Genomic DNA, 4,253 nt, shown 5'->3' with positions numbered 1-4,253 from the left:
AAAAAAAAAAGTAGACAAAAATGAATGGCCTCTTGTGGATGCAAAGGGTTTGAATTTATTGGATATAACGATCAATCTAAGTAGTGAAAAATGACCATTTAGCTCACCGCACATTTATTGAAAAATAGGACTTAGTTTCTTCTTCTTGTTCTTGTAAGTTCTTTGCACTACTATCCTGAAAGTATGCGTTGTTTGTAATGCAGGTCTTGAAAATAAATTTATTTTCTGTTATTTATTCTTTTTTCCATTAACCAGACTAGACGGACTGAATTTCAAAGTCTAGGACTATCTGGTTCCTTCACAAAAATTGCAAAAACAGAAGGGGTGCTGGGTTTTTATAGGTACAAATATTTTCCTTCCTTGGTTGTTGAGATTATGGTTCATCCTAAGTTTATTATTCCTAACACAGTCCTTTCCTTAATCTTACACAAGCATTTGATGGGGGTTGTTATTAGAGGGAATGGAGCTAGCGTTGCACGTATAGTGCCTTATGCAGCATTGCACTACATGGCTTATGAAGAATACCGGCGATGGATCATACTTGGCTTTCCTGGCACTGGGAGAGGTCCTGTCCTTGATCTCATGGCTGGATCATTTGCTGGAGGAACAGCAGTACTTTTCACTTATCCACTCGATTTAGTTCGGACTAAATTGGCTTATCAGGCAAGCAATGAGATGACAATGTCACTTCCACTTTCTGAAAATTGTCTCTCTCTCTCTCTCTNTCAAGAGAAGTGCTTTGATATATTTATGGTATTCAGGGCCATTGAGAGGCCTTTAGTTCCTCACAATTTGATCTTTCTCTTCAGCACAACTTTAGCCTCGAAGGTTAAATAATGAATACCTGATATACTCTGCAACTGGTTAAAAACAAAATTATCTTAGATGAGACAAAAGTAATAAAGGGAGATAAGAAATTTAATCAATTAAACATAGTGCACGGTATATGAAATTCATCAAACAAATAGCATGTTTCTCAGTCCATATTTACCAGTTTTGTTAAGCCAATCACATAGAATGCATAGAAAATGTTCAGAGTCATTTTATTTATGATTGATAATTTGAGATAGCAATAAATAAATTCTGACTGTCAATTCAAAGATTTTACATCACAAAAGTAAATATCAATAAACAACCACATTCATGGGGCAAACATAACCACTCTTCGATTCCACAGAATCTCAAATTTGTAATTCAAAATTTGATGCAGTCTGTAAAATGCCCAAGGCATTTAGGGAGAACAGATTTAATACAATAAGTCACAATCACCAAACTGCAGTAATCCACACATTTTATTATTTATTTATTTATTATTATTATTGTTATTTTTTTTGGTTCTTCTAATTTGTTGCAGAAACTGTATAAGATCGCAACGATCTGAGTTAGCCACTTTTTCCTGAACCCTAAAACCCTGAATATTAATTTGCTAATTTTATCCTTCAAAAATCTAAACAAACAAACAACAGAAAATATGCCGCGATAAACGTTTACAAACAATCGGCATAAAATGAAAAGCACCTCGGTTGTTAAAGATGTGTCATCCAACTCATTCATGACCTTCCTAATTCATCTAATGAAATTGTTCGGTATATTCATCCAACCTTCATAAGTATGCTAGAAAACAACCAATTTCATTCAATATATTGTAACGAACTATTTCCAACAATTGATTTGTCAGTTTCCTTTGATGAATAACCTCCTAACCTAAGAAGCCAATGGCAAAAATTATAAACAATCTGAGCTCATTAAGTACCTGTTTATGGCGAAACCTAGACCTCCAAGGTTCAGGCAAAGAAATTTCACGGAGGAGTAGAGAGAGCACAACGAGGGGGAGAAGTGGGGTTGGAAACAATTTAAAATAGTAATATTGATTTTAGGAATGGTTTGGCTGTCTTAAAATTTAGAAATATTACATTTAATAAGGATGGCAACGAGGTAGATATGGGACGAATTGGCCGTTTTCACCCCGTCTCGTTGGGTATTTTTGTTATCTTACCCCATACACATACCCAGTTAAAGCGGGATGGGGCGGGGGCAAGTCTCTGCCCCATTTATTTTTTCTTTTTCCTTTTTTTTTTGCTTTTATTTTTTATGTCCTTAGTTAGTAAATAGTATTACTATTTACCAATTTGTTAAAAATAACTTATGTTCTCTTTAAAAATAATGATAAATCTATTATTTTCGTTTGATAAAAACTTAAATTTGAAATTCATATTAAATGGGTGAGTAATGGGGCGAGGACTATGTTTCCCGTACTCACTTCAAGGCAATGACCCTCGCCCCATATCTATCCTATGTACCAGGTTAGGTGGGTATTATCCGTCCCATTCGGGGCGGGGTTCCACGGATATCGGATTAAACGGATTTTTTTGTTATCCCTACCATTTAACAACTTTATAAATTTTGTAAAAGTATGTAATTTGAAAGTTAAATACATTCATATGTTTATTTATAAGGTGGTTATATTAATAGTGACAAACATTTTTTGCACTACGTTTTAACTGCAAGGAAGTCCTTGATTTTTTTGTCTGCGTTCTTATTCTATTAACCTTTCATTAATTAGTATATCTTATCTCAATAATGATTTCCGTCCAAAAAAATCTATTAAAAATGTGTAAAAGACTTATTTGCACATCATATTTTTAAAGAAGCAAATATGTATTGAAAATGTTTGACAAAATATTTGCCTCTCATCATAAAGCATGGTTTCAGAATATTTGGATAAAAATATGCTTAATTAACGAAAGGTTGAGTTTAATAATGCATTGAAAAAAAGTTGAAACAAAGGTAGAATATTGAACAACTTTTAGAGATGTTCAATGCAGGTAAAATATGGCACTTTAAACAAAATCTCTCATGCCGATTAAATCACAATTATTCACAAGTAAATTTCAAATGTCAAGTTACTCAAAAAGTAGGATTAAATACCCAATGGTTACTATACTTTTGACGTTAATTGATCATTGAACAACAAATTTTTTCTCAGTAATCACTGAACTTTACAACTTGTTATCACATCAATCACTCTTAACTCTTTTCCGTTTGAAACATTAATGTTTTCAATGACATGACAAATATTTGACGCTAGTTTAGTGTCCATTGAGACAACACTTGTTTTAAGTTAATTAATATCGGAAACTAATTTTTTAATTCAAATATTCGAATAGAAGGAGACGCGATGATATAAGCTAACACTTTTAGTTATTATTAACGGTAGCAGTTAAATTCTTTGGCAAAAAACAATTACAAAAGTACAGTAATCATTAAGATATTTAACTCTCAAAAAGTATCGTGCCATTTCTTGAGATATTTCCAATACTCAAAAAGTATCATGATATTTCTATGTAATAATGTAATTAGGGTGTAGTTTCATTATCAAAATTATATTATATATAATTTCTAACATTGTGGAGTATGAAATTCAACACACCATTACCATTTAATTGATATATGTATGGCAAAGTCCCAATTAAATAATAGATCACAGTTATTTTTCACATGTCAATTAACCATTAACAGAGTACTGGTACTAGAATTTTCTTATCCAATCCCATCCCGAAATGTAATGATAAATCTAATGTGTATAATAACGATGTTGACGTGGCACCAAAAATCCACTATTGCATTGTAATTATTCTTATAATTCAGTTGAGCAAAAATGTATCTTAAGAAACTAGCAGTGCTTTTGGAATTTAATCTCATATTTTTTCCCAGCCTCCTTCCACCACCAACCCAAGTAACTGTCCTGCCATTTCGACTTTTGGTTCCCCACCCTCCCCACAGTCGTAAGAACATGTTTAGCTTAGCTCAAAAGTAGCTTCTTTGGGTGCTTAAAGAAGTACCCAAAGAAGCTACAAAATGAACAATTCGACTAGTCCTGGACAGTAACCAGGCAGGGATTGGTCGATAAACGAGAATACATCTTCAATAGTAATGGATTGGTCGATAGCGCAGGCTAAGTCCCAAGCCACCATCTTGGGACAGCACCAACCAGCTACCACAACCACCAAGCTATGTAATAGATCTATACCATACAAAATTGTAAAGCAGACACCAAGAAATACAGGTTATGAAGTTAATTGATGAAGACACTAACATGCTGCCGTATCTTTATACAGAAATGTATACTCAATCAAACCTGAACGTCTCTACTTATCAGCTAGAAGTGTTTGAAAAGGGAATCAGGTTACTATAGTTATGGGTGGATTAGGGAAGAAAATGTTTTTGAATGAATCTCTCTCCACAGCATCATC

General features: G+C 33.3%; 1 protein-coding gene across 2 annotated transcripts; it reads left to right on the top strand.

The window, feature by feature from the left end:
- The first annotated feature begins 6 nt into the window (after positions 1 to 6).
- On the top strand, positions 7 to 860 carry LOC111366369 (mitochondrial carrier protein CoAc2-like). 2 transcript variants are annotated; one of them, XM_022987135.1, is made up of 2 exons: positions 7 to 341; positions 456 to 860. In XM_022987135.1, exon 2 carries the CDS (start codon positions 508 to 510, stop codon positions 835 to 837), a length of 330 nt encoding a protein of 109 aa, XP_022842903.1. In that variant the 5' UTR covers positions 7 to 341; positions 456 to 507; the 3' UTR covers positions 838 to 860. The 2 variants fall into 2 exon arrangements, with proteins under 2 accessions (XP_022842903.1, XP_022842902.1); XM_022987134.1 differs by having other exon boundaries at positions 433 to 860.
- The last annotated feature ends 3,393 nt before the right edge of the window (positions 861 to 4,253 follow it).

This window comes from Olea europaea, chromosome 17 (genome assembly GCF_002742605.1).
Source record: "Olea europaea var. sylvestris chromosome 17, O_europaea_v1, whole genome shotgun sequence".
NCBI lineage: Eukaryota > Viridiplantae > Streptophyta > Magnoliopsida > Lamiales > Oleaceae > Olea > Olea europaea.
This window is presented reverse-complemented; position numbering and strand designations above follow the sequence as displayed.